The sequence below is a fragment of the Haliaeetus albicilla genome, chromosome 16 (genome assembly GCF_947461875.1).
Source record: "Haliaeetus albicilla chromosome 16, bHalAlb1.1, whole genome shotgun sequence".
Taxonomy (NCBI): domain Eukaryota; kingdom Metazoa; phylum Chordata; class Aves; order Accipitriformes; family Accipitridae; genus Haliaeetus; species Haliaeetus albicilla.
Window position 1 is genome coordinate 26,699,687 of NC_091498.1, and position 27,708 is coordinate 26,727,394.

A 27,708-nucleotide genomic window follows, 5' to 3' on the forward strand; every position below is an offset into this window, starting at 1 on the left:
ACATCCATGTTCTAACAGTTATAAGGAGAGAGAAGAAAAAGAAAAAAAGAAGGAAAAAAAAAAGGGGGGGACAACCTCCCCCTGCCCCAAAAGCAGATGAATGCCTGGCAAGTGAAAGTCGCTGCTTTTTTGAGAGTGGACGCACCTTAAGACATTTGTTCTGTACAAAAGAGAAATATTAACTAGCAATGAGGCTAGACTTAGATAAACAAATTACTATGAGGCGGTTGTATGAGAATTTAGAGAGAATTGCCTATACTGTCTCACTTTGATTTATCCACAGTAATGCAGAATGGTTTATTGCTCTCTCATCTGGTCCCTCCATGGCACAACCCGCAGGTTACAGCGCACAAAATGTGCCACGGCAGCTTTAATTGATAGCCCGGCTATCGCAGGGGGCTGGATCATACCTCACAAACATGCACTTCACACTTTTTCACCTTCTGGGGACTAAAAGTATTTCAGTTATGAATGAAGCAGTGCCTTTTAAGAAGTATCTTTGCATATTTTGGGGGTTTGTTTGATTGATTGATTTTTTTAATTCACATTCTGCAGCAGAAGTAGGCCCTTCAACTCCCCCTTTTACACTCGGTCTCACTGAAATCAACCACAAAAATTGCACAATCTCTACCACAGATGTGGGCAGAAGACGTCGGTTCCAGCCATAGGCTGTCCTGGACTTTCTTTGACTCTGCGCTACGCAAGGACGGTTGCCGTACATGCACTCCTCTTTCTCCTCAGCAGACAGATGGGAAAAGACAGGGCTTCAGGTCTGGACACCCACTAATTTGCAAGGTACAACTGGACACCCACTAATTTGCAAGGTACATCTGTTTACTGATGACTTAAGAAGAAAAAGCAGGGATCCATCCCCAGCCAAGACAAGGCTGAAGAGAAGGACTTTTGCTGTTAAAGGCCACCCCAGGTCACCGCATCTCTTTCTTGATGGTCTCCAAAACTCAGCCCTTGAAGGAAGGGTGGAGGGTATGACTTACACACACTACCTCTTTGTACAAGTTAATCCTTTGGGATGACGAGTCATTGCCTGCTTCTTTGGAAAACATATTGTCATGGCATAGAGATAAAATGAAAACTCAATTATTTAAAAAAAAAAAACCAACACAAACACAACACAAGGAAAACCTAATTAATTAAATTCAACAAATTATATCAAAGACATAGTTAAGAAAACAGTTGATGTTGTCTAATCTGCTTCATTTTGGCCCTCTTGTCCAACCAAGTTGTACATGGACAAATAAAATCAGCCACCTCTCACACGAACCCATATAAGCTATAAGGAAAATTGCTGTCAGTGGTCAGTGAAAAATCAGTTTCTAACTGAACGTCATCCTCAAAAAGTGTAGCACGACCTGCACTTCTGCTCACGCGGAGATCCCCGGGGTTCCCAAACACACCAGGGCTGGGCTACGGCGGGGGGGGGGAAGCACCGCAGCTACTTTTAGCCAGTAAAGGCTCCAGTTCTTTAAGACAGCCTTAACTTCCAGAGGGTTTACCAATGAGCACACTTAGACCGTCAAAGGAGAATTCTGAACCCTATCGCTGATGTTCAAGTTTAGATTTTAAGCATATGAGGGAATTGCTCCTTTGAAAACAAACTCACCGGTGAGGTCGTAGGTCCGTACGCTGAGCTTCCCTTCATTTCACTCTCCTTTATTTATTTCTTTATTGCTTTCATTTTATTATTTAAAAATGCTGAGAGGTTAGAAAAGAGTCAGATCAAGTCAATGTGTCAGGCTAATGTTTAACCTTAAATCAAAACCTCCCAGATAAAAAGGGAGTGTACTACAGATCTCACAGCTAAGTCCCCTGCTCCAGCCTGCCCGACAGAAGCATCAGTAGCACTAGGGTCTAAGTGCATTCAGCACCTTCCTAACTCATCCTTAGCTATTTTTTTTTTCCTCCTTAGAAGTGAACTGGATTAAAAAAAAAGAAAAAAAAAGTCTCCTAGCTGAATAGTCTTTCTGTGTATTATTTGTCATCGATGAGCTACAGATAAGCTTCAACTTTGCTGTCGACTGAGCTAACTGGTTCGGAGCAACAGCTACAGAAAACCAGAATCCTCCATCAGAGAATTGTTCAACTGGTGCTATGTCAAACTTTGTAGCTCCAGAAGTCAAAAAATTTGTGGCTTGGGACTATGTTGTTTTTGCAGCACTATTTTTAGTATGTGCTAGCATTGGAGTCTTTTTTGCTGTTAAAGAGAGGAAAAAGAAAACTTCAAAGGAATTTTTGGTGGGTGGTAAGCAGATGACATGTGGACCAATCGCTTTTTCTCTCACAGCAAGTTTCATGTCAGCAGTAACAGTTCTGGGGACACCCTCCGAAGTTTATCGCTATGGGGCATCCTTCGTGCTATTCTTTCTTTCGTATGCGCTTGTCATCATTTTTACTGCTGAACTTTTTCTACCTGTATTTTACAGATCTGGCATTACAAGCACATATGAGGTAAGTAAAAATTATTGCACTATTCTAACATAAAAGTCAGTATCATGCATATAGATATTTTTAGAGAAAAATCTCTGACAGAAGACTTTCTGCAGTGTTTTACAGAACAAGTCTGATACCTTAATTATTTTTAGAAACGGGTTGCATTATTCGAACTTGTTACTTATATTGTGTGAGTTAAAACCACAAATTAAGGGTCAGAGCACCTGTTATGCATATATGGCAAAGACAGGATACAGGTTTACACAACAGCACCAAATTAAGTTACAGCTGGAAAATATTTAAAGCACATCCAAATGCTTCTGATCTTACAAGTAACTATTCCACTCTGGTTTAGAAAGCAGGTATTAAAGACAGACTTTAAGAACAAAATTCAACAGTATCCCATTCAAACTTGGTGTAGATCTGGCAATTTGGTCCAATTGATTATAAAAGTGGACTATTTGATATCTAAAATCTATCTGAGGTGGGAGGAAGGGATAAAGTGGAAGAAGATGGCAGGTCTCTCTCTCAAAAAAAAGAAGTCAGGGCTGGAGAATGAATTCAGGCATTCTCTAGGAAATGAAATGAACAACCTCTGAATTTTCTGGAGGTTTTTGCCTGGCATTCCTCCTGGAACACATTATTTTCTTCATATGACAGTTCAGTAGTTAAAAAAAAAAAAAAAAAGAAGAATCAGTAGTCCTCATGATGTTATTGCTCGGAGCACAGCGTGCAGCCCTTATCATCTGCATGCCCATAGGGCAGTTATTGAGCATTTGGGAATAGCCTTTCGGTCACTTTAATCAACCGCCACAAATTTGGTTGCTCCTGTTTGTGGGCAGTTTCAACTAAGCAAGAATTGGATGAAGAAAGCTGCTTTAGTTCACAAGGAGCTTCGTGATAACAGAAAGGCTGCTCACTTTCTATAAGACCAAACCCAAGGAGGGGCTTTGGTCAAACAGCTCTGCCTGGGTATTTGGAAATATTTCAGTTACAGGTTGGAAAAAAGTAAAATTGACCATCGATTCCCACTGCCACACGTAACTGCATTTTCTAGCTGGTTTTGATGCAAGGTCAGAGAATGAATTACTTCTCTCATCTAAACCACCAAAAGTGTCATTGTAGCCAGAGAGTCCCTTCAAGCTTGCTGGAAAGATGACTCTGCTGACTTCATGAATTTTTAGAAACAAGTCAAGTTACATAAATTAGCTATTTATTCGCATGGCAGACTGCAGGGCTTATTATGCAAGAGACACAAGAAAGAGGAACATGAACAAAATTAATAAGAAAGCAGCTGCTTTGGAAGTACTACTCCTAGAGACTTGTGAAAGAGAGAAGACTAGCACAGCCTGTGTCTGGTGTCTGCTGGGGAGCGCACGGGACCACGGCCCAAGGAGAAAGCCAGCCATGGAGTTAGCAATGCAGATTTAATTTTTTGGGTCAACTCTACAGAGAGACTCAGGCTTAAAATCCGGGCTTTTGGGGCTAGAGATCTACTCACCTCTGCAGTTGTGTGGTAATTGGGAACACCTCTCTCCATCCACCTGAAGTCCCCAAGAACCCCACTCGCCTCTCCACGTTAATGCTGATGTGCAGATTTGGCTCTAGGCTGAGACAGAGCCGGTGAGAAAGGCCGCTTAGCTCAAGCACTGTGAAACAATGTGTTGCTGCTTCTCCACCTGCTCTACCACCACTTTTGTCACTCCAGGAGTTAAACTATGCTCTTTCTCCTAGAGCTGACCTCTAGTTTCCTCTTCATATAGTTGGAATATACTTTCATTTGAAGTTTAAATTTCTTTTCCTTGTAGCCCTTGGGCTCTTCCAGTTATTCCCAATACAAAGCCGATACTGATCACTGCAACCCAACACATAACTTCAAGTACATGCTACCGATAGGAATATTTCTTAAATGTAATTATTGCTATGTGTAATAACAAACATGCTTTCCTGCTCATTACTCATAGCAGCAGTGCCAGCTGCCAGTAATTTTACTTGCATAGCAAGCTGTTACTCAGGGCGAACAGAAGGTTAATAGCTGTGTCACAGATGCTACATGTGCAATTTACTGAGATTCCTCTTTTTCCTAGTATTTGGAGTTAAGATTTAACAAGATTGTCCGTCTTGCCGCAACATTGATCTACATCCTGCAGACGGTAGGAAGACACTGACTCTTTGTTTATGCTGATTTCACTCAACATTTATTTTGATGGACTAGTCTCAGACTGTGCTTTTTTTATAATGAGATGTTTTAACGAGTACTCTTTTTCTTAATTTTTTCACTTGGACTGTGAATGTTAAAAAGAAAGAATGGTTGCTTTCCTAACTTTCTAGCTTGCTCCTGTTTAGGATTACAAATGCTTCTCAGATTCTTGGTCTCCTTAGGTTCCCTTGAAGCCTCTCTCTTTCCAAATGAGCGGATTCTGTCTTTCTTGAGAAGCTAGATGAGCTGTACTGGGTACGTTTAGTTCACCAGTCACCCATTTATGACACTGGGGTGAGGCTATCCCATCGCAAAGCAGCTGTATGTGGCAAGGGCTGCTCCCAGCGCCGGCTCCCAGGGACTAAGCCCCCCAGCCCACGGGGCAGAAACCACTGCCTGGGGTGTGCAGACCCCACACCTGTGTACTGCTCTGCGTTACCATAACGCCCTGACCGGCCAGTCCACAGCCCTGGGTGTACAGCGTAAATAATGCTCCTGCCTCTCGGATGGAGAGATTGAGCAGACGCTAGCTTTACTTACCCCCCAAAACACCACTTTACTACTACTTAACTTTACCTATTTACTTTACCAAAAGAAACCAAACTTAAAGAGCCACCCAAAGCATTATTGTAGACATCAAATAGTTTTGCCCTTTGATTTAAAGCTTCACCAAGATTCTCAAAAGGCTACATTAGTGATGTATTTGATGGAAAGTCTTGGGACATTGGCAGACATTTCTTCCTACATTAATTCCATTTTATTAATTCCAAAACCTTTAGCAGTAGATTTGAATGCGTATTGGCTTCCAGGCTTTGTTTCTCCCTCCGTTCTGTCAGAACATACACGTGAAGGGCACAGAGTCAGCTACTTTGAAAAGGATTGAATGGAACAAGGGAAGTTGAATTTCCAAGATTAACCCGTTATCTCTGCATCACGGTTCATGTTTTCCCAAGAGCTCCTCTTTCCATTTGACTAGGATATTTTTGTCATCTACTCATCTTAGCAATGGGTGAAATAAGCAATACCGAGACAGCCAATGGTCCTTCCAGCAGAAAAGAATTAAAGTAAAGATTTTTTATTTTGTAAAGGCTGAAACAGAAAAGCCATACACAATGCAAGCTGATCTAAAGGAACCCCTAGATCTGGTATTTTGCTCTGAGCCCCACTCTAAATAGAAGCCTTATCACTGAGCATTCACATACATGTTTTTTTCATGAACTTTTTCTCCTTCAGATCCTTTACACAGGAATAGTGGTTTATGCTCCATCACTGGCACTCAACCAAGGTGAGTTCCCATGCCGCAGTACATGGCTACCCCAAATAATCACACCACAAGACTGTCAGAATAAATAACGTGAGGAAAATGGATGAAGTCATCTAAAAAAAAAAAAAATTCCTCAAAAGTTCTGTAAGAAGATTTTTGCCTGCACCTCGTAGCTCTGCATTTTTGCCTCCCCAGATCTCTCTCACTCCAGTACATTAGCAGGAGCCTGGCGTTTGCCGTTCTGCTCTCCTTTGCACTCAGTAACCACCTGAAGAGGTTAGCAACGAGCAATTTCTCAATGTCCTGACAAAGTTCACAGTACAAGCTGACGATCCAAGACCGTACTCTGGACTTTGATTCCCCCCTTCCCCGTCTCCCGTGTTCAGGTTCCCATGGGCATAACTCCACTCAGCTGGAGCTGAATGCTGTGCTGCTGTCTGTCCACATGCTTCTTTAATTAATCTTTGCAAATCAGGCGTACAGCATCCAGCATGATAGATGGGACTAGTAATTTTACTGCCACAGGGCATAAGGAATAGGCATGGCCTAACTCCTCATTTCACCAAAATCGATAGGGAGAGAGTGGGAGGCTCTTTTCCTTGTTTGTCATCTGAGTTGCATCCAGTTTGCCCAATCCCACCTCTGGCACAGTGCTGAGCTTCCTTCCTCTGGAGCTCAACTGAATTTTATGTGACAGTTCACGTTCGTTATTGGGCCATAGTAACTTTGCTAATAAAAGAACCTTTACAAATAGATTTGCCTTCACAGTCTATGGCCGGTGGGAGAAACTTCCATATAAGCCAAACCAAAATTTGTACATCTTGTGTAAAGTAACTTTAAGAATTAAAATGAACATGAAAAATTGTTTTAGTGCAGCACATTTTAGCGTTAAACTGTTCCTAGTTGCAGGGAATGGAATTTAGTTTGGGGCTGGTTTTTTTTCTTCAGATTCTTTGGAAATCTCTGAAGAACTTGATTTCTCAAGAGAAAATTCTGGGCTAAGAACAGAAGGAAAGCATTGCTTATAAAGCCGTGTCCCATAGGAATGACGTTTTTGTTTTGTGCAATTACACTTCTTACGTATTACTTAGGCACATCATTCAAAGTTAGTTAAATACAATTTGCAAGAAAGCAGACACGCAAAATGGTATCTAGTAGTGTTAGGAAACCTGAACAATCCAGCAAAGTGTCTAACAGACACAAAAGATTAATTTTAATAGTTACTCCCATCCTTCTAAGGCTAAAGGATCATAGCTTTTCTGTTACCATCCAGATGACCTACCTCCATTTTGCTAACCATTTGGTTTTCTTTGGTTTCACAGTCACTGGATTTGATCTCTGGGGCTCTGTAGTTGCAACAGGAATTGTCTGCACTTTCTATTGCACTCTGGTACGTAACAGGCATAACCCAACAGCTGGAACACAGATTGTTAATTCAACCATCCTTTATACATGACAGGCTATTGCAGAAGGGCGGCTTCTAAATGCAGTCCGAGTGACTGAAGTTTAAAGTAGGAGAACATAGAGATAAATTTCTTTTAGACTCTGTGGTATAACTAAGTCTATTTGGATAAAAAAATATTTCCTCTCAAATCCTCTGCTGTACGTTTCAAGGTTTAAACCAGACAGCTTGAGGCAGTGTCCAGATAAAGAGGCGATAACCTTCCCCTGCCATACTAAATCTTTTGAAAAGACTATTCTTCTTATCTTTTTACAAGTTACAGCTGAAAAAACATTGTAATGAAAAGTGTGCCTCTGGTGTCACCCCAGATCAAGAACAGAGTGATAAAAGCTAGGAAGGACAATCAACAGGTCAGAGAGAGCTCTGCTTCTGAGTGGAAGCATCACGAGACCTCGGATTACAAAAAAGCTGAACATCGCAGTGGAACCGGCGGAGCCCTGGGGCTCAGGACACAACCTAATTTCTGTTCTCATTACCACTAATGAATTTTTTTTCAATATTTCAGTCCACCCTCGTTGAAAACACTTATTATGTTGCTCTAGTACAGATTTGATCAAATATAAAAGTAGCTATGGAGAAAGCCGAAGTGCAGACTTTCTGGAGCTAATTTTCTGCGTTAGGCTAATTGTGGACACTGTGGCTCTGAGAACTGTACAGAGTGCTATGGGAAGTACAAACAGGCCAGCTTGTATTCCCTAAGCTTTTGTTCCACACCGTGATATATCCTTCAAATGCATATAAAGGAGGCAGAAAAAAAAGCATTTAACCGGAGGTCAAATATTCTCATATGACTGTGGACAAACCATTTAGGCTGTGTCATTTTCTGACCTGCAAAAATACAACCTCCATGGGAGAATACAAAGCAAAGTCCTGATTTGCTAGATGCTATACATACAGCTCATGAGCTCCCAAAATGAGGGGTCTTTCTACCTTTTGCTGTACTTGAACAAGAGGAAAGAAGATGAGAGCACGCAGTTTCTGTTTGTTTTAGGGAGGATTAAAAGCTGTTGTCTGGACAGATGCATTTCAAATGATTGTCATGGTGGTTGGCTTCGTGACGGTTTTGATTCGAGGAACTACTCTGAACGGTGGATCGACCAAGGTCTGGGAAGTTGCCTATGAAGGATCACGACTAAACATATTTGAGTAAGAAACAAATGGTGCAAACCTTTTCTTTTTGTATATTTAACGTTTAGAAATCTATCGTGGTTTAACCCCAGCTGGCAACTAAGCACCGTGCAGCCGCTCACTCACTGCCCCCCCACCCAGTGGGATGCGGGAGAGAGTTGGGGAGAAAAAAAGTAAAACTCGTAGGTTGAGATAAAGGCAGTTTTACAGGACAGGAAGGAAGAAAATAATAATAATAATATGACAATAATAAAAATATTAAAAGAATTGGAATATCCAAACCAATTGATGCACAATACAATTGCTCACCACTCCCTGACTGACGCCCAGTCAGCTTCCAAGCAGGAATCCATCCCTCCCAGCCAACTCCCCCCAGTTTATATACTGGGCATGACATCACATGGTATGGAATACCCCGCTAACCAGTTTGGGTCAGCTGTCCTGGCTGTGTCCCCTCCCAACTCCTTGTGCCCCTCCAGCCTTCTTGCTGGCGGGGCATGAGAAGCTGAAAAATCCTTGACTTGGTATAAACACTACTTAGCAACAACTGAAACCATCAGTGTGTTACCAACATTCTTCTCATCCTAAATCCAAAACATAAGACTATACCAGCTACTAGCTGAAGAAAATTAACTCTATCCCAGCTAAACCAGGACAAAACCCTACCCTCAATAAGCCAAAACCACTCAGACTTGTGAACACTACCAGTGAACAACCTCGGTGACTCAGAGAAGTCCGCTCCCTATTTCTTCAGCTCTTGGGAATGCAGTTAACCTTCAGAAGAGCTTAACTCCTCTTTCTGTCACCCTCTTGGAAGAAATCAAAGCCCTGCTGAACCGAAAGGGAGCTTTGCCATTTTTCTTGGTGTAGTTACAAACTCAGCCCAACTATTCCTTCCAACTGTGTTTATCTTTCCTTTTCTGTTCATAAAACTGGGACTTCATTTTAAGTACACTCACCACGGCATCTAGCAATGGTGCGCCAGTGCACTGGGACAGCAAACTGGCCTTCCTTTGGCTGTTTGTGGCATTGACTGAAAAGTTCATTGATCAAGGCAAGTCACTGACAGATCTAGCAGTAAGGTCAAATGTTATCTGCTATACCTGTCAAGATTAGCAGAATTGCAAAGATGACAGATTGCAAGACAGAAAGATGTGCTTGTACTGGTTAGAATTACTGAGTAATGAAATTTCATTGTAAAAAAAAAAAAAAAAAAAAAACCACATACCACTGCACCTGAAGCAATTTCTTGTAAAGGAAATAACATGTCATGATGATGTAATTAAGAGCTTGGAGGATTTTTAGAGTTTAGTAAATGGCTTTGTTCCTTGCAGAGGACAGGGTCCCAGGCAGGATGGCTTGCAGGTCTGTTGCTGCAATATGACACAGATCTGAAATCAGAGCATAAGCAGCCTTATAAATGTGATTTATCTCAATTAATTGGTCCTCTGACTGACTCTGCATAATATATGTTTATCCTGACTTGATACTAATGTGTTCCAATATAAAAGTAAAAAAAAACCTTCCAAACCTAAACACATTAATAGTTGTCTGTGCTGGAAAACAGTATTACCAATGCAGTGCTTCTGATGCAGAGGGTAGGACATAGGAGATAGTTCTGAAAAATCACCTACCTCTTGCTAAATAAATGCGTGTTTAAATAAGTGAACTGAATTGCTTCTTTCTCTCTTCTAGCTTCGATGTCGATCCTTTGAGACGACATACCTTTTGGACAATTGTTATTGGGGGAACATTTACATGGCTAGGGCTCTATGGAGTTAATCAGTCCACAATACAGAGATGCATTTCTTGCAAATCGGAAAAACATGCTAAACTGTAAGTTACCTGTCATTAACCTATTCTAGCAATCAAACATACTGACATGGAATTACACTAAGTTTGTCAGTTATGTTAAATATCGGGATCCCATTGGGTAGTAGTAAGCTAATTTTGCTCTGCTGGTCTTACTCCCTCTGGCCCTAAATGACGTAAATAAATGCAGAAAGAAAAACAGGTAGCTATCTATCTCTTGCAGTTTAGTAATTTGGGGTCAGGCTGCCAAACTTATCCTCAGAAGCAGAGCATGGAAAAGATGCCCACACAGAAGTTGTGCTATCTACAGCTTTATTGGAAAATGTATTTATTGGAATCGTATTTATGTTGTATTGTATTAAAAGCGGTTATTGATTTAATTGGGCACTATAGTACAAGGTATTATTTAAATGAAATTAAATCAGTAAATAATCACACTCATTTTTCTTAAGGTCATGACAGATTATATGAATTTATCCTGTGGAAAATTCAGTCTCTGAAAAACATTTGGAAGTCACAACAGCGAGAACATCACTAGTAACAAGTTCTGAAAGACTTTCGGGTCTCAGTAGCACAGCTCTGAACAGGCCTTAGCAAGAGACCTTGCGTAAGGTGACATCCAAACACGACGTAGGGTATATAAATCCCGGCAGCTCTCAGGAACTCCGGGATTACTGAACCACTCCCCAGCAGATGCTGTCACCCACATCCATTTCATGGACTAGTGAAAAATAACACTGCAGCCACGACAGAATCCATGCCAAATAATACTCTGCGTAGCTTAAAGGGCGATCAGTAACAACAGAACCAACAGACAAAACCCTGCTCCTGCAGGGGACAGGAGGGACAGACCCAGCGCTCGGTGCAGCTCATTCTGCATCCAAGTTACAGGTCTCTTCCAGCTGTACAGAGTTACCTAGAACCTCTATCCTTGCCCTCTAGCATACAGAGGCTGTGTTTTTTCCATGTGTTTTTTGTTTTTTTTTTTAAAACCACTATTGCATACAATTTCTTATCCTGGTGATGCCTTTAAGAAATTATACAGCTAGCTTTGAATTGTATAGCTAGCTTTGATTAAGGTGTCTCCCCCCCAAATTAGAAATAAAAATAGAAAAGCTGTTACAAGTTAGTTATCTTGTATTAAACAGTTTCTCTCCTTTGTTCTAGGGCACTTTACCTGAATTTATTGGGACTTTGGACAGTTCTGGTGTGTGCGGTATTTTGTGGTTTGGTGATGTACTCTCATTACAAGAGTTGTGATCCTTGGACTGCCAATTTCATTTCAGCACCCGATCAGGTACAGATACCCGTTACTATAATTCGGAGCTGCTTTGGACCCAGACATAGCACTTACAGAGACAGTTTAAGTTTTGTGGGATGCTTTATGTCCTTTCAGCGCTCAGGCACTAAGGTGGTTGCCAGATCAGGGCTAGAGTATACCTATTTGGCACTCCTGCAGCATTAACCTGATTGACCACTTCTGCCAAACGACATCCCCTTTGCTCAAAATCTGACAGCCCTCCTCAGTTGGAACAAAACCAGAATTTAGCAACGTGCTCCGAAGCAGCTAATTCTCTTCCATTACCCAGGAAAACCTTAACTAATTGCTTGTGTTGCTCTTGTGCTCCTTCTACCCCAGCTCATGCCGTATTTTGTTATGGACATTTTTTCTTCGATGCCAGGAGTCCCGGGACTGTTTGTTGCCTGTGCATTCAGTGGAACGCTAAGGTCTGTGAACCTGAAATGACATTTCAGCCGTGTACCATTGATTTCTTGAGGACTCAGAATGATATTATAGCATGAAACCCTAAGAAAAAGCCCAACTGTTTTTCTTAGCACGTTCTAGGAAGAAGCAGTAGTGCTTTGCAGTTACATTATATTTATGCCAAAGTCTAGCTCCACTTCTCCAGTATGTTTTTAACCCAAATAATACATTTCAGAATAACATTATCAACACAGTCAAAAGGGTATAAAAGCTGAAGAAACACCAGTTCTCTTTGTAAAAGAGTTCAGCTTCCTGAAATACCTTTGGAGCTGCTCGTGGTGAAATGGCCTTTACTCAACCCGACAGCCACAATACCACAGTTTGGGATAGAGAGCTTCTCAAGAAGTCTATCTGCACATGAAACTGCGTTAGACTAGGAAAAGAGATGTCTGCATAGAGAAGTTTCAGAAACTGTGCTGCATGTTATTGTAGGTTCTACCTCTACAGGCCAAACGTCAATATTTCCTAGGACATTAGAAAGAGAGAAGATTCAAGTTCACAGTGACATTATTCAAATGCCATAGAGTCAATCTCCAACAGGCTCTTTCTAAAGACTCTTATCTGTAGAAAAAGCAAGAAAGTGCTATCAAAACAGGAAAAAAAAAAAAAAAGAATCCCCCGCATAACATAAAAGGCACTGGCTGCTCCTGACAGGAGACTAAAAAAACCACAGTTAAGGGCACCGAGTACCAAACACTGTGCTGTAGGTATTGACACTGCCACATTGTCACAACAAATTCACAGGGATCGTATCCACCAAATATGGGTTAACTCACCCAGCTAAGAGTCAGACTATTCCCATTCTGTATTTTTCAGTTATGAGAGAAAACAGAACAGGCATTTTTGTGGAGGAACAGGGTATCCCTAGTGGTCACTGCACATCCTTTAACTTGTAGGGGAGTAATATCTTTATTCTGGAACATGTCTATATTTTGAAGGTCTTTGCAGCTTGGTAAACTGAGGGGTCAATTAGGACGAGTTTCTATCTTGTTCTCTGCCAGCGCGAAGCAGGGCCCCTAGCAATCACAGAAGAAACAGAAACCTCACCAGCATCAGCCGTTACGTGAAGAATACTCTTCAAGAACTGTACATTTTATAGTATTGGGGCTGAACAAGAGGCAGCATTTCTCTATAAATACAACTTTCTTTCAGATTACATTGTTTCCTATTTATTTAACATTTTTCTCCATTTCTACAGCACGGTAGCTGCCAGCATCAACGCTTTAGCAACTGTTACCTTTGAAGACTTGGTCAAGAAATGTTTCCCAAACCTCTCTGAGAAGATAAGCACATGGATCAGCAAAGGCTTATGTAGGTACCCCAGGTGGGATCCATTTGTTTAACGGCAAAGATGTCCATCCCCCCAGTTGCAATTACTACAGGAGAAAACAGGGCAGGATTTTATACACTTGAAGCTTTGAGAATCTCAGACTCTGAATTGACTTGGAGAACAGTTCTGTGAGTAGTGAAGAGCGCTGTCTAAGGACGCTACTTCAGAAACACACTTGTGCTTTGGAAACCTCCGCAGGAGCACAACCCTTTATAAAAAACTCTCAGGATGAATGTCAGCACGACGCTTCAGTAAAATTAAGCATGTGCCCTATACGGTGCACTACCCAAATTCCTTTGAGGAGTTTTGTCTACTAAAAATACTGGGGAACGCTCTGGGATCTTCTTTACAGTACAGAAAGAATATCAATGTAGTTATTACCACATTACTCTATAGTAGTATTACTAAATATTATTAGTTTATAGTAGTATGACAAGACACTTCTATTCAAAATTAGAGTATCACATAAGCAGGTTGTTCAGTTTTTCAGAGAAAAAAAATGTAAAAAAGACAAATGAAAAAGCGACCAACAAAATATGAAATGTGTCCAAAGGGATTTGAATTTTTTTACGAGTATTGCAGTAATACCATAACCCTTTTATAAGTATTGTAATAATATCATAACCATTTGTTGACGTTGGCAAAGATCGCAGAAGAGCCAAACCAATACTTTCTCTGTAACCGTCTCCAACCTTCTCTGTTCCTGCTTTTCCACTTACTACTCAATTCCTGCACTCAGGACCTAGAAAGATCATTTTTACCTCTGAAACCAAGGTGTGCTACCACAGAAGATGAGTTTTGGTTGGCTTTCCTTTAGACTACTACATACAGAGTTTTGCCTACCACAAAGTTCAAACTGGTGTCAAAGGAAGAAAGCCGTGCTGTTTATCATTGCTCAATTCATTCATTAGATTATTTTAAAAGTGTTATTTAAAGGCAACAGAAATGGAAACATTTCTACATGAGGCATAACTTCTAAATTAATTTCATTGCTACATTCCGCTTCATAAGAAAAACCAACCAACCAAAAACCCAACAAGACTTCACGCGAGATGCTGGAGCTGGGTGCTTAACAGTCTGCTTTAAGCATCAAAGCCCAGAGTGAAAATTCCTCCATCCTGCCCGGTCCCTTCAGACTAAACGAACTCGAAATCGCCCACACTATTAACGAGCACCGACAACCTCGCTGCCTGATCTTTTCCAGGTATATTATATGGCGTCCTGTGCACTTCGATGGCTGCAGCAGCATCGCTGCTGGGAGGAGTTGTGCAGGTATCTCTTGCTTCAGAAATGCGATGAACTGAACAAATAATGCTGACAGCCCTGGGGACTGCTAGATTACCGGAACAATTCCTGCGGATGCTCTGCTGAGAGGAGCAACTAGGAAAAAAAAAAAAATCATAAATCTCCCAACTCCTTCACTATTTGCTCACTGCTGGGAACAACACTGAGTGTGATTCACTCTAATTTGCACTGAAATCACTGTTGGTCCCTTCTCCCCCACCATTTCCCACTAAAATTACAGACCGACACCAGAACTGCGCACGCTCCCTCCAGCTGCTGCACTAAGCTCCTGTCTCTCCTCTGCATCCGCAGGCTTCCCTCTCCATCCATGGGATGTGTGGGGGCCCCATGCTGGGATTATTTACCCTGGGAATTGTGTTCCCTTGTGCTAACTGGAAGGTAAGAAAAAAAAAAAAAATCCTGACCTAAAAGAAAATCTCTTGGTGGTGTTTGGTTAAAACTTCATCTTGAAAATTGTTTGGGTTTTTTAGGTTTAGTCTCTGGGCTGCTTTTCAGATTTAGAGCCTGAGGAGTCCGAGATCTGCTTAGAGGTCCCTTTTCACTGTCTAAATTTATCCCGTTTGAATTTAACTCTACCCAATTGTGGAATAATTGGTGATTAGATCCACATGAGGGTTTTTTTTTAATTATTTTTATTTATGAGTTTCTTCTCTTTCATTAAAAAGAAAAAAAAAAAAAAATCAGTACTCGCTCCAGCCTATATTCACCTTGGGACACACAGAATGATTTCAATTGCTCTGCCCCTGATAACTTAGGCAAAACACAACACGAGCTCATTTCATATCGCCCCATGAGCGGTCCCATCACATTTACCCAGAAGTAGAACTAAACTCTGTATTGCAGTTTTGATCATCACAGTTTTGCTTCAACGTTTATTACCAGAGGGCAATAAATCACCGTTTTATACTTGGGTTGAGAGAGAACAGAGTTGATTTACAGTGATAGACCCCGTAACCAGTCATCACCTACGCCTGCCTAATTCACGTTCGCAGAGAAGCACTTCCCACCCATCACCTTTAACAGCCTCTCTCTATACCTGCCAAGGGTGCAATCGGAGGCCTCTTAACTGGGATCACCTTAGCTTTTTGGGCTGGTACCGGCTCTTTCATTTACCCCGCCCCACCGACAAAGTCCATTCCTCTGCAACTCTCGACTCTCAACTGCACGCTGGCTAACAGCACCGAGGCGCTGACGACGGCGGCGACGGCTCCCGACAGGTATTTATTTTCCTTATCGCCACCGCTTCAGCCTGCCTTTTGGCACAGCGCGCAGCCCGAGCCTGCGGCCGGTGACCGCCGAGGGGGCTGGGAGCACGGACCGCTGCCGGATCGTACACCGACTGCAGTGAGCTGCGTTCTGCTGGCGCGGTTTGAGACAGCTTAAACGTACCCGTCGGTCATCACTAACTGCTTTTGTCACCTCTTCGCAGGCCTTTGCTGGCAGATACCTGGTACTCCCTGTCCTACCTGTACTTCAGTGCCATCGGCTGCCTAGTCTGTGCCATCGCAGGGCTGTTGATAAGCTTTATAACAGGTTGGTGTTCCACATATATATTTATACATACACATATAAATATATATAAAAAAAGAAATGCTTTTGCACAAGAACCTGACTCAGCTGTTAAGAGAGTTTTAAAGAGTTCCTGCAAGCAGCTTGTAAGACACAGACTCAGGGAGAGCGGGATGCTCTGATCCCGCTCCCCCCGCCTCACGGGTGAGGGTCCCAAAGCTCACGCCTACCTTTCCATAGACTTACATACCATTATGTTCTCCTTTCAGGCCCTAGTAAAGGAGAAGACATCCCACCAGTGTTAATTAAGCCAGTCTGCAACCTGTTTTGCTTTTGGTCCGAAAGGCTCAAAGTTTTCTTCTGGTGTGGCGTGCGGCACGACAGCCTGGAGGTGAGTTCCCGAACCACCACGCCGAGAGCAGACGAGCTTTCGGCAATCGTGCTTTAAAGCTGTGCAAGGGATGCTACGTAGGCACCGCAGACTGGAAACGAGATCAGCCAAACCCCGACCCGTGTTGGTCAGTAATAAGTTACCGATTTTCCCTGTTTGCGCAGCACACAGGGACTTGAGGGCTCCGGAGACGACCAGCCCTCGGGATGGCCAGCAGCCTGTGAAACGGGGACTGACCTCCCTCTCCCCGCTCTGGCAACCGAGCAGGGACAAAACCGCACTTTACACCCCAGAGAGGAGTTCACCGAGCTCCCGCCTCCTCCCACAGAGAGAAAAACTTTAGCACTTACGCATCCACGAAGCTCTCCTGCCATCCTCACCTTCAGAGCCGGTCCATCAAGCAGAGCTGCAGCCGGGCTGCTCCTGCCCACCGCCTCCTCGGCAGAAAGAGGAGCAGCCTTTTCCCCAGGTGTCTCAGGGCTTCGTAGCTCGTTAACAAGCCATAAAGAACGAGCACCTCATTTTCTTGCATTGTTGTTAACAGTTTGCAGGGAAACAACATTGCCGCATCTTAGCGGAATCTGCTAGGTTTATAAAAGGGACATAAAGCAATAGGTACGTTTTCAGCTCCTTCAGAGTACTCTATAGTTACCTTTAAACCTTGAAAGTAATCTTTCAGCTGCAAGGCTCACAGTATTTGGCAATAACGTAGAAACTATCCTTCCACGCAGCTTGCATCAAATTTGACATTGAAGTTAACAATCTAATTTGGAGAGCAGCTGTGGCTCTAGATTTGCTTCAGCTGCTTCACTTGGCTTTTAGGTGCTCAACACAGACTCTGTCTAGAACTTTTCTGGAGAAAAAAAAAATCATCTTTATAAAAGCAGTAAAAAAAGCCCCCCACATATGCATTTATCTCCTTGTATTTGCTTAAAATGTAGAACGACAACATCAATCAAGTAGTTGCAGTGTGAAACCACTGAGGCAAGCTGCAGGCCAGACAAAAAACCACTCTGCTAAAATGTAGATAAATATGCAAATGAAAAACTAAATTGAAGTGATTGGGAATGCACCGAGGGCACATTTCAAGATTTTTACATGGACAAAGGAGTTTGAAAAGTTGTTTTTGTTGCTTTTGCCGAAGATTTTCCACGGGGGAATGAGAAAATCAGTGGTTGTGTATGGAGGAGATGCACACTGAACTGTGGCTGTTTGTGGGTCTGAGAGTCATTTCATGTAGTGAAGTAACTCCTCACATTTGTAAGAAAGGATGTCAAAATTTCAAAATGCAATAACATGCCCTTTAAGCCAAGGAAAAAAGCAGTCTTCAAACTACTAGGGTATTTTCTTTCTTTTTTCAGGTGGACTTTGAAAAAAACCTGCATAAAGTTATTGCAAACGAAACTGGAACAGATGACACCTTCAAGAATAATATCAACAAAGAAAACAAACGCCAGTTCCCTGATTACAATCCTGAGGAAAATTCCTATACTAATATGAGCAGAGAAACTCGTCTCTAGAAGCTGAGGGACAAGGGACATTTAATCAAACTTTATTTCTCCAGCTTCAGAAACAAAGAGCTCTCTTTATCACATTTACCAGCTTGTAGATGACCAAAAGGGAACGATTGCTCTCTATAGCAATAAAGGCCAGATTTTTATTTATGAATTTCAGGACAGACCTGGGAAATCATTGGAGAAGGGGGTTTTGGAAGCACTGCTTTTTCAGAAGAAATGTTTCATGAATCTTGTCGTGGAAGCTCCTGCTTGGAAGTAGCCACAACACGTCTCTATCACGTACTCTGTTCGGTAACTAGTCATTGAAGGGAAACGTGCCAGGGTGAACTTGAGATAAATCAAGACTTCGGAGAGGTTTCTGAGGTCTCTCACTCAGTTGAGACTGTGAACTGCCCTCTGATAGAGGAATCCCCAGGGAGAGCGGGGAGGTCAGGCTGAGCTAGTCTCTGCCCATTCTTTGGTATCGCAAAAAGCCTCCTCACAGGAATGTTGTATAGACCGGACTGGTCTTTTAGTGACTGAGTCAATTGTGCTTGCTTCCTCTGCAGAACTAAGATTTCTTTATAATGTCTTATTGTAAAAGCTATAGGAGAGTAACAAATTTTACTTTGAATTCAGGATAGCTCTTTATCCGTGTTAGTCTTGGAAAGACATCCTTTCAGCTCAAAAAGATCCGCCTACTACCTTTATGCAATAAAGAAAATAAAACAACATTTGATGATGATGCCTCCTAACTGATAATCCACGCTGAATTTTGGAAAAAGGTACGCGGCTAGGCAAAATAATCTGTCCGGTAAAATGTCTCGGAAGAAGGTACGTAGTCCACTAAGTGCTCTGTTTCAGTGAAACAGATTTTCTCTAAAATTTGCCTGATGTAAATCAAACTCAATAGACCACGTCTCACCTTGATAATCTTCTGGATGTAGTTTTTCGGATGAATGTATTTGTTTTTAAACAAAAGTCACAACTGAATGAAACCAACTGAATGAAAATATCAACGATGACTCAGTTGTGGGTTATGGACCCAACTGATATTTAGCTCGTATTGCTCTGAAGAACCCAACTGTTGCTTTTGCTTTATCAGGACCATCTTTGTGATGTGGATTTAGGTCAGCCTGGTTCTTGAGGTTACTTCCCCCGTCTGTGTTCATGCCCTACCTCTGGGAACGGTCCCAGGATATTCAATCAGAGAACAGAAATAGCAGTCTGTAAAAGACACTGCCTTGCTTGCACAGGACAGTTGGTCAACAAACTGAGAGTTGAGTCAATATTTGCGTTAATCCCTTTTACACCACTTTTATAATCTCATAAAGCTCATATAATCTCATAAAAGCATACAGCTGAGTCTGGCTGGCAGCCTGTTGTCCCACGTGGCATGCTTCCTGGTCACGCTTCCATACTTGATATGGATATCAAGGCAGAGACGGAAACTCCGTAAATAATACTGTTGTATCATTTATATCGCATAGCCACACACATTATTGCTTAGGTTATATTAAGAGAGCCTATCTATCATGCTTAAGATGTAAAATAATTCCAGAGTGAAAGTAGTTCAAAACATCAATGTGAAGCTACACAGTTAGATGTTGGACAAAATCCCCCTCTCTACTGGTAGCTGGAGGATATCTGATTCAGAGACATCTAACTGTGAAAACAACCAAGTCTGCTTTGAATATTTCTTGAGACACTTACTTTTGCAGTATTCTTATGCTCTGCATGCTGCAAGATGCATAGTTTGCACTTTTCAGTATTTTTTCACAAGTTTAGCCACACCTTTACATTGGATTTGCTACAGACATAGTATCCTTCCAAGTCCTTTGCCACAAAAGAGAATCTGAATTTGTCCATTCAGTGTCCAAAAAAATGAGTTAGCTTGGCTAGAATTGCATTCTCTCAAAATGCCTTTAGAGAAATATCCTAAAGAATTTCTCTTTAACTTCATACTTCTGGACCAGTTTTGTTTCAGCAAAAGCTGCTCATCGAGCCCAAGTGTTTTCTGTATTTGTAAAGGAGCCAGGCATTCCACAAGGTTTTACTAAGTCCAACACGTGGACTTACGTATGACGGCTAAAACGGTTAATCAGTAGTTCATTATTCAGTCTTCCACCAAGATTTAAGGATGTGGCCTAGCAAACCTGGAATTCAGAAGAATTACCGTTCTGATTAAATTTGAGGACAGTGTCATTTACAGTTATATCTCATCTTCCTGTTTCATTTACATCCTGAGCCATTGATCCTTCTACAAAAGAGCTAGCTTGTGCACTTAATTTGAAAAAAAATGAGATTAAGAAACTAGGAACATGTAAATTCTAAAACAAGACCTTAAATTTCAGAAATTGTTACTCACTAGTGAAAGCAATAGACCGTAAATGATTGAAAATTTGAAAAGTGAGTCTAGATGTGCCTTGAGACCGCAGTGAGTGAGTATTTAATTGTTAAAAGTGTCTGAGCCACGTTTAACCCTTAAATTACTTCCTTACAATACTATGGTTTGAAGGCTTATGAGCACTCACTTTCCAAGCGTACAAATTTTTTTGTTAATTAACTTTGAATATTTGGAATAACGAAGCTCAAAGCCTCTTTCAAAGATATCCAAGTTTATTACTGAAAAAAATGCAATATTCAAATGTGTATGATACAGTAAGTAGTTGCATTTGTACATGTAAACCTTGATAAAGTAAACAGCATCTCAAAGACAAATTTATGCCAAAAGTGTCTTACAATAGTTAATCAGATCAACAACTTTTTCCTCAGTGAATTTCTTTAGTTTGGGGGTACATATCGGCTTGTAAAAGTAATCTTAAAACACAAAAGAAACCTAAAGCTGACATGCCAGAGGAATTTCTAGCTTGTAGTGCATAAAAGTCAATTTCTCTGAAACACTCTGTGGTAATCTTATTTTAAATACTACTTACAAAGTGTGGATTTATGAATAGAAAAAATAGTTGAAATTTTATTCTTATTCCTTACTTAGAAACCAAGTTGTATTTAAATATTACATAAATTTCAAATATATACACATTTTAAGAAATCTCTTATGATCATGATATTGCAAGTTAGCCAGGACTATCAGAGTAAAAAATGACTGAACTATGTTATTCAGTTAGATTTTACATGACATTATTTCAAAGAACTGAAATTTCAGTGATACTACTCTAGGTAAAAATCAGAGCCAACAGTTTGGAAGATTTTTAATACAAAACTCTGAGTCATCTAAATAGAACACAAAATAAAAAGGTGATCTGAATTTTTTTTCATTATTAACAGAAAAATTGTCATGTTCTTAGTGTTTAGAATCTCATTAGCTTTAGACTGCATTGGGTTTAATCCTAATTTCTCACCCAGTAGCATCCTAACAACTAGCTCACGGCAATAAGAATGAAAACTGCGGAGAACATAAAACATTATAGAGGTTATGGCAAAAAGTTAGAATAAGCCAACAGAACTAACAGAAGGTAATTTCCAGTGCAACGAAGAGGGAATATAGCATCAACATTTCAAGACTAAATCCCAGTCCTGGATTTTAAAAGTTCCTGTATAACATGGAATAGCGATTTCTCTGCAGTTCCTGGTTGTGCCGTTAGAACTTTGTGCTGCTGTGGTAACATTGTGCTATCATGATTATGCCAAAATCACGCCAATACAAATTTCTGGTAAATGTGGTTGCAACGTCCATAGGAGAGAAAAATTGTCAATACGAGCCTATTATATAAATTTAAAAACGCTAGGGTTGTGCAGGGTATTTAGGATGCATGTGCACGTAGGGAGGGACATAAGGAGTGCAAATGTAGTGCTTGGGAACGTGGCTGAAAGGACAGATCCAGAAACGGGTGGCCTAACCGCACACGTAGACGCACCCCGTGCTTCCTCGCACCGCTCCGTCCAACGCATACCAACTTGTAAAAAGCACCAGACAAACCAGTATTTGTGCCCTTTCTGCTTTGGCTGCTCAGTTAGGGACATCCAAAAAGAGCCCGTAAAAAGTTCTGCAGTTACAGAACTGCCCTGGAAGCTGGACTGTCAGCAAGAAGGCATCATTTAATAAAACACCGAGGATAAGTAAAGAATGAGCCAGAGGAGAAAAAGAAAAGGAGCAGGAGGGCTGTCACCATGCTCCAGCTTCAAACCCTTGTTTTGCAGAACCTGTCGGAGTTCTGGAGAAAAACTTGCTGAAGTGAAGAGGAAGGCCCTGCTTCCTCTGCTCATCCTCAGCCTCCACATGCTGGCTCGGTGCGTTTGGCCCCAGTAGAACATGGGCTTTGCGAGCATGAGGTTGAGTATGAAAAGACTTAGGGATCTTTTCAAGCTGCTAAATTTTCCACCACAGGAATTTAGGTTTGCAATGCACTTAAACACTTTCAAAAAGTGTCACTGTATGCATTTCAGTCAGACAAAGTATGCATTGGAACTAACAAAATAACAAGTCTGTCTAAATGTGGAATTCTGTTTGAATTCTAGAGTCAGCCTTAACACCAAATAAACATTATTATGAAAGGTTGGCTGTACATTTGTTTCAACCTTTACCCCCAAATAAGCAACATCAGTAGTTTATGAGGATTAAAAAAAAAAATGCTTCTGGAAGTACTGCTGCTTTGTAAGTGACTGTTGACACCACTATTTTTACCTCTGTCTCTTTTCTCCTATGTAACACTTGATAGAAAATGTGATTGTTTGATTTTCCATTAACTTTATTGCCTTCACATTTAGCTGTTTGTATATAATGAGTTTTATTGATATGGCCATTGCCCAGCATTTATAATAATTTTAATTAAAAGTTGTGACACTTGCAAGTTAACTATGTACGAACCATTTCTTTTCAATTTATGGACACATATGACTTTCAGTTACGATGCTTCAAGATATGTATGTACTAATTTGCCCCTGATTGGACTGTGACATAATGCAAGAGATTAATGTGTCCCATGATGCCATGTAGGACTTTGCAGGTGAATGCCCCTGGATCCCACAGCTCCAGAAATTCTCTCTGGCAGCACTCCCATTTGGAGTCTGCAGTGCAAGAAGCCGCAGCAAGGAAACAGCAGATGTGCACTACTTAGATTAGACTGATCATCTTAATAGCACATTAAGATTAAAATATTACCAAAGTTCTTGCCTTTCCCCATATTAACACTCACCCTAAAGCTACGTTTCCCAAGATATTTTTCCTTCTGCAGAACTTTTTATGAAGGAAACCTCAGGAGCTTTATGAATTTATGCATTAAGATATGTACCTACTAACCTATTTTCACTAGGCCCTCCAGACATTTTTCTTTTGAGCTTTCCACAGGACACAATTGAGCCTAACTGATCCTCAGAACACAATTTAAGGCAAGTTGCTGTTGGAAAAGGGCATAGCAACAGCTGATCTGTGTTTTGTAGTAATGAAGATACGTACTTCCAAAAAACATCTAACGAAAACCCACTTATTGTCCACCATCACTATAGAAATTTTACCCTCGTCACCATCAATATTAACTTCAGTGTTCATCTGAATTTTCTCTATAAATCCTTTAACAAAAAGGGAGAGGGAAAAAAGGATAAAAAAATATCATGTGGTTTGCCTTATTTCCAAATGCCTGATCACTGTGCTGCCTTTCCGGTAAGGAAACTGAATTACAGCGTAACAGAGAGCCTGTGCTCAATCATCAGGCAACCCCGTCAGCGCTCAGTTGTGAATACTGAGCTCTTAATGCATCCCTCTCTATGGAGGCAGACTTTGAGCTCTAAGAAGGAACCTCTCATTAGGATGGCTAATGAAGCAGAACTCTTTTTTCCTTTTTTAGTCACCAGAATTCAGGTCTCACACATTAGGCACAAATTCAGAATGAAAAGTCATTAGAAATGAGATGTGTATAATGTATGCGGACTTTTTGCTATTTCTGAAATGGAAATTTCTTTTGTCTGAATCAAGACATGGAATTTGGTTAGGAATAATTAAGACATTTTGGACTAATCCTTTGTATTTAAAAATACCTAGTTGCTCATGCAGTCTCTCTAAGGGCGCATGCATAGAGCAAAACTGTCATAGATTAGATCTGCAATGATCTAAAGCATTTTTGCACAAATTGAAGTTCTAAAGCTTTGTCAGATTTCACAAATGCAGCTTGCATGCACAGTCTATTCATACTGGTCATTTGTTTGGAAAGACAATATTTAGAATATGAAAAGATCATTCACCATTCATAAAATACATTATTCCTGAGGACATTGTGTGCCTTATACTTCAGTAAAATAACGTGCAGTCAATGCAAACGGCATACTAAACAAATTCTAGCAAAAAGTTTTCTCAGCTTAAGCAAGTGGCTAGATAGTGGCTAAACCTTTAGACATTGTTGATATCCTCCAAAAATAAAGGAACACACACAGTGTTTCTCCAAAATGTCTTGTGCTTTTCCAGTGCATAAAATGCACAGTGTCAGATCTACATACTTGCCTTTGATATACTCCTATATACCAGTGTTGAAAATCATTAATTGTATATATATATTTAAATCTCAAATACAAAAAGGTTTTCTTTCCTATGTGTTTTTTAAGTCCAATTGGAATTTGCCTAAGTATGTATTGACACCTGCTAATATCCACAACAGAAACAGGAAAGTATAAAATAATCAATCAATATTTCTGATTTTTGCCTAATTTTATCCTGTATCTTTATACCTTGGGCCAGCCAAAGCATTTTTTAATGTTTTTAGAGAAAACATTAAACAGAGAGCTCATCTGTGACCTTCTGAACAACTGAAGTACTATCACTACGTGGCACAGAAACAGCAGGTATGACACATGGTTAATGCTGTCAAACAATGCTTGACATTCCACAGAATGAAATAGAGTCACAATAAATTAAATCAAACTGTGTGATTCTATAAGCACTGAGGAGAGTGCATTAATTATTTCTGATAAGGACTCCCTTAAGAACTTAACGCACAACCCAGCATATGAAGGAACACAACAGCCTTTCCAAAATGTGGGAAGCTGAGTTCCACCAGCCCTTTATGACAGAACTAATGGGTAATATACCCGATTAGACCATACCTTCCAATTTCTTTCCTCCTTTGTGCAATACTGTAGATAGTCCTATAGTTGCCTTGCCTGGTCACAGAGAGCTGGAATTAACCACCAAATCTCATGAATATGGTGAAACGACTAAAGAACTTTAGGTCTAATGCTAGGGCCCCTGGATACAATAGATCATACTCATCCACTTTGATGGGGTCTTGACTCTTAAAATTAATTTTATATGGCATAATAAAATAAAATGATTTGCTAATACGTGCAAGTGAATACTGGAACCCCACCTTTTGGTTCAATAGGGTATTCTAAGTAGTAATAATTCAGGTCTTTTCATATCTGTCAGCAGTGATTGTGCTGCAGCTTTATCCCTAAAAATAATGTTTAAATTTGCAGCCTTTATAGGTACTGTGCTTTGTTGACTCTTGACTTTTTAGATTTTTCTTATCCAATATAGAGAAGCATTACTTAGAATTGTACAAGAGAAACACAATGATTGTAACTTTTCCAATCCCTTCTCTGCAAGTGAACCCTGCACACTTGTTTAAATTGTTTAGATTAAGTGCTTATCTTTTCCTACTTTATGAAATGTTAGAAACAATTTCATCACCAAAACGTGACTATAACCAAAGCAACACTGCTGTATGCACATAAAAACTGAAATTTGATTCTTTATATGAACATCTACCTTTTATAGTGATTTTATCCAAAAAGCCCCCCAAAACTGTACGAAGGCATACAAATAATAATAAAAAATTTAAAAGTAACCACTGTGTGTGTACGCATTTATATACAATCTGTATACATATCTGCCTGTATCTTACTCCCATGCTTTGACTTATTTAGGCCAATAAAAGAAGTGCACATTACTGGAACATTTACTATTACAGTAAGAAGAGCATTGTTATAAAGTGCTCTGCTTCTCCTTCCCTGAACAAGCAAGTCACAATGTTATACTGTACGTCTGATATATATCTGCATAAGCTTGCATACTATAAAGAGTTAATTGTATATTCAGGATGAAGTCACTGTATGAGAGTATTTCAAGTTAGCATTCTGTGAAGTCATGGAATCATTGCCCAGACAGGTCAAAGGGAACAGTAACACATTTAGACATCTGCATGCTACATCGGAGCATGAAAATGACAGTTCTTCCATCCTGCAAGTATGTGGAGGTGGCCTTTCTGCACACAGAAGTGGACAGACAACTCAACAGCCGTGTCATTTTCAAATATAGCTGTGGGCAATGTGATGCGTTCTCTTAGTGCTGCTGTTTTCTCTTTGAATTTAGAATTTTTGGTTTTCAACTAGAAGGATAAATTAATGACACTGATGTGCAAATCTTAAACTGCATAGTATATATTAAGCAGCCATAGACCCCCTTTTTTAGGGTAGAACCACATCCACAATCTCAACAAGAGACTAGGACAAACCTGACAAAACAGTAAGCCTGAAAGATCATTTATATCAAGTTATGGCCACAAAGGCAACAATTTCTCTTTTCAGAGGCATTACAGATGGAGCTGAGCAATCAGAAGCTGTAGAAGTAGTGGATATCATGTAAGTTGGTTTTAGTCATGCCCTCACTGTATAAGTTCACAGGTAATTTTTTATTTTCATGATGCTGTTAGTATCTTCATGAACAGCATGACAATTCATTGCCTTTTTTTAAACCAGAGTGTCCAAATTTTTAATCTGCCTGCACATTCCTGAGTGCCAATTCTCCTTGGTGCTCACCACAGACCACTTACAGGTAAGGCTTTTCATTTTCTTCATTGGAAGCATCTATTTTCCAGTTCCCACCAAAGCCTGCAGCTGTACTGCCCAGCAAGAACATATATACACTGTGAATCTCACACACCGATGCCAGACTCTGACTTCATTTTGTAACTGCACTCTTCAATTTCCAAACAGTGTTTTTGTTGCAGCATGGTAGTGACTAAGGCCATTCATGGTGATACTGTTTCCCATTCTTTTTCCTTTCTCTCTGCAAATGCTCCAGTTCAGCCTCATACATCATTTCCTGGACTAAGTATTTCTCTCTCCTCATTCTGTCGCACAAGTCTTTGGGCATGTCTGGAATCAGGTAGGCAATGAAAGACTTTATTCCAAAAACAAGGTGCTGAAAAGAAGAACAAAAATAGTTGCTTCAAAGATGCATAAATATTAATTTCTAGGACCACATTTTAGGGCCTAAAAGTCTGTGGCAAAACTGGAACTGAGATTCAATTCATGACTGAAAAGCAACCCCTTCGTTTTTTTATATATACACACACACATAAGGGAGTAAATGAGTGGTCTATCAGAAACGTGAAAATACTGAAGTCTTTTGAAAAGTAAAACTAAGGTTATAGCTAGTGACCTAACGGAAGATGTGACTGCAGGATATGCTAGTTTGAATAACAACAGCAACACTACCTACAAGCAGTCTTTGTTAAGAGCTTGTAATCGAAATAAATAACCAGGTTCCTGGACAGTATATGATACGTTCGTCAAAGTTAATACACATACTTCTACTTTTATATTAGGCTAGAACATGTACCATTTTCCTGACACAGATTGTAACTTG

At 40.5% G+C, this 27,708-nt stretch overlaps 2 protein-coding genes across 2 annotated transcripts in view; one reads left to right on the forward strand and one right to left on the reverse strand.

The window, feature by feature from the left end:
• Window positions 1-2,109: 2,109 nt before the first annotated feature.
• On the forward strand, window positions 2,110-18,218 carry SLC5A12 (solute carrier family 5 member 12). The gene is made up of 15 exons (XM_069804523.1): window positions 2,110-2,466; window positions 4,536-4,601; window positions 5,882-5,933; window positions 7,235-7,302; window positions 8,366-8,520; window positions 10,198-10,338; window positions 11,482-11,611; window positions 11,954-12,042; window positions 13,278-13,390; window positions 14,614-14,681; window positions 15,006-15,092; window positions 15,759-15,931; window positions 16,144-16,247; window positions 16,493-16,614; window positions 17,976-18,218. Exons 1-15 carry the CDS (start codon window positions 2,110-2,112, stop codon window positions 18,132-18,134), a joined length of 1,884 nt encoding a protein of 627 aa, XP_069660624.1. The 3' UTR covers window positions 18,135-18,218.
• A 2,493-nt stretch (window positions 18,219-20,711) lies between these two features.
• Window positions 20,712-27,708, reverse strand: part of ANO3 (anoctamin 3) — a 146,149-nt gene continuing 139,152 nt past the window's right edge. Inside the window, exon 27 of the mRNA XM_069804062.1 lies at window positions 20,712-27,261. Within this exon, the coding sequence (XP_069660163.1) occupies window positions 27,079-27,261 (183 nt within the window). The 3' untranslated portion in view covers window positions 20,712-27,078. The remainder of the gene's footprint in view (window positions 27,262-27,708) is intronic.

Excerpts from the sequence above, each read along its gene's own strand:
- SLC5A12 (XM_069804523.1), top strand. The coding sequence starts at position 2,110 with ATGTCAAACTTTGTAGCTCCAGAAGTCAAAAAATTTGTGGCTTGGGAC. Across the intron at positions 5,934-7,234 it reads ATCACTGGCACTCAACCAAG|TCACTGGATTTGATCTCTGG; the intron begins GTGAGTTCCCAT and ends TTGGTTTCACAG. Across the intron at positions 16,615-17,975 it reads TGCGGCACGACAGCCTGGAG|GTGGACTTTGAAAAAAACCT; the intron begins GTGAGTTCCCGA and ends TTCTTTTTTCAG.